General features: G+C 34.7%; 1 protein-coding gene across 3 annotated transcripts in view; it reads left to right on the top strand.

The window, feature by feature from the left end:
• Impa1 (inositol(myo)-1(or 4)-monophosphatase 1) overlaps positions 1-2501 on the top strand; it is a 26015-nt gene extending 23514 nt beyond the window's left edge. For all 3 annotated transcript variants that reach the window (XM_013512814.1, XM_005381716.2, XM_013512813.1), the window contains 2 exons: positions 1151-1302; positions 2117-2501. In XM_013512814.1, the coding sequence (XP_013368268.1) occupies positions 1151-1302; positions 2117-2232 (268 nt within the window). In that variant the 3' untranslated portion in view covers positions 2233-2501. The remainder of the gene's footprint in view (positions 1-1150; positions 1303-2116) is intronic.
• Positions 2502-2753: the final 252 nt, after the last annotated feature.

Raw genomic sequence — 2753 nt, 5'->3', positions numbered from 1 at the left:
TTTTATCGCAGTAGCTTTGTAGTATAATTTCAAGTCAGGGATTGTGATGCCTCCTGACTTCTCTTTGTTGCCCAGAATTGCCTTTGCTATTCTAGGTCTCTTCTGGTTCCAGATGAATTTTAGGAGTGTTTTCTCCTGAGTCCTTTGTTACTGTAGTAACTATCTAGTAGTGCATATGCTTACTTTAACTTGGTATATTTCTGAAGAATAGGTGCTATGAGAAGGCAAAACTGAAGTTACCTTCAGAGTAGCACAGAGTCTGTGCAGAATCTTGGGAGGCTATTATGCCTTACTGACAGATCTGATGCACACTCAGTAGGGCATGAACATAATAGTGTTGTGGCAAAACTGAGTCTGAGAAAGGAATGAAACCCAAGGAAGTCAGGAGGCATTGAACAGCTTTATTTATACCTGTGGTCCTGGCCAGGAACTGTCGCTTAACAAAGGCAGGCACCTGATACCTGTGGGCTAGTATTTTTATATGATGCACAAGCAGAAGGTATAAAAGTGAGGAAGAACAGCCAGGCAGTTCTCTGCTTACCTAGCAGGGTGAGATCATCAGTTACAAGGCTAGATTAATGATCTTGTCCCTTGGTACAATCAGACATCCTACATGTTCAGGTATGCTCTTGTGGTTACAGGGGTCAAGAAAGTAATTACAAAGACATGAAGCAGTTTCAGAGTGAGGCAGTTTCAAAAGAAAAAAGTTTTAAAAAGAACATTTTTTCTTTTACAGTTTTCACCTTCAGTAGCATGAGGTTTTACCTCTTAAGACACTGCACACATTTGTGTATGTGCACGTGTGTATGTGTAAAACAATCTAAGCTGTCATGCCTAGATTTAGACAAGTATGAACATGTATGAGTGCTATTTTAATGGAATTGTAGCATTTTTCATGTTTTTCAATGGTTCTTTCTCTGAAAATTTGTTTTAATGTTTACCTTATTACATCATTGTTTTGTAGGAATTAGTTTTGTGATTTATAGAGTATACCACATTAGATTTTATATATTTATTTTAAAATTAGAAGCTTTTGACATTTATCCTCTTGATGGGTTAAAGTTATCTCAGTCAACACTTAAACTGGAGTTACGGAGGAATGTACCTCATTTAAAAGGATTATTTTTTCCAATTTTATTTTAAATGTTAGAATCCGGAGTGTTGGAACAGCAGCTGTTAACATGTGCCTTGTGGCAACTGGAGGAGCAGATGCGTATTATGAAATGGGAATTCACTGCTGGGATATGGCAGGAGCTGGCATTATTGTTACTGAAGCTGGTGGAATACTAATGGATGTAACAGGTAAAATTATGGGGTAATAAAGTACTTTTTTCTCCACATCTATTAGATTTTCCTCTATAGGGTTATTAAAAATGATTGATATATATTATGCTTTAGCCTTTAGGAAAATAAGCTGTATAATTGCAAAATCAAAATGAATGAGGTGATAGATGTAGAGATAAGAGTTAATGGTAATGTGGGACTGATAATGGGAAATGGCTGAGTTCTTGAAATGTATCAAGAGTTCCTGAGAGACTGTGGAGAAGGACAGTCACTGACTCTGAGGGTTTTAACAAGAGCTCTCTGAATGGTGACCATGGTGATGAGTAATGGGGGACAATGGACTTCCTCCACCACCTCTTTCTACTTTGGTCCTAGTGAAGTTAAATACTTAATCTGTGCTGATGGTAAAAATGTTAAAGCATGAAATTAGTTAAAAGAATTTGCCAATTACCAGGTACAAAACAATGAGGAAGTGGGAAGGAAGAATGGTATGAAAGTGCATTAAATAGAGATTTCTTGTCTCTAGATTCTCAAATAAATAGGTGATAGTACTGCACAGCACAAGAGACAGAAAGAAGACATTTTTCAGACTAGTATGAGTTGAGATCCCTCCTTATATTGATATTTACTAAAAAAAACAAAAAACTTAGAAACTCAGTTATTTACTGCCAAAGTTTAAACACTGTAGTTATATGATAGAGTAGATTTTTTTAAAAGATAACTGAGCTTATTAAAATAATATTAGGATTGACCATAATACATACTGTAACTTTTTTTCCAAATTATTTTTTGCACAGGATCTAACCTTTTTCCATATTTTATTTGATCTTAGGTGGACCATTTGATTTGATGTCACGAAGAATAATTGCTGCAAATAGTAGAGCATTAGCAGAAAGGATAGCCAAAGAAATTCAGATAATACCTTTACAAAGAGATGATGAAGATTAATTACAACTGCCTCATTATTCACATTTATTTTTCCCCAGATTTACTGTAGCAGTGATGGATATCTGTTTCATATGTGTCAAAAGATTGATTTAGATTGTCTTTAATGTTCTGATTTTAAAATGAGAAGTTAAACCATAGGCTATATGCAAAAATAGATGTAATAATTTGTTTTGTGGCCTTAAAAAATTCTGTGTGTAAGAATATACTTTGAGAAAAACATGCTGGAAGTTTAGTTTTGTGAGCTGTACATTGAAATACTCAGCTAGCAATTTTGTGTTTCTTTGTAGGATCCTCTGAAATATTACTATACACAGACACACACACACACACACACACACACACACACTTTCAATTAGAAAGTGACCTTTTTTGGAAAAAATTTCTCTTTGTTCTGAGAGCTGTATTTAAGTTTATAAGGATATAATAAGTTGCTTTTTAGATTAAGGTTTTTTTTCTTAACAGAAAATATTGTATCTTCATATATCACCTAACGCAGCACATGTCCAGTATTAGGCACCCAA

Source organism: Chinchilla lanigera, unplaced genomic scaffold (genome assembly GCF_000276665.1).
Source record: "Chinchilla lanigera isolate Chin_1 unplaced genomic scaffold, ChiLan1.0 scaffold00016, whole genome shotgun sequence".
Lineage (NCBI taxonomy): Eukaryota > Metazoa > Chordata > Mammalia > Rodentia > Chinchillidae > Chinchilla > Chinchilla lanigera.
Note: the sequence above shows the minus strand (reverse complement) of the source record. Positions and strands in the feature narration are given on the sequence as shown.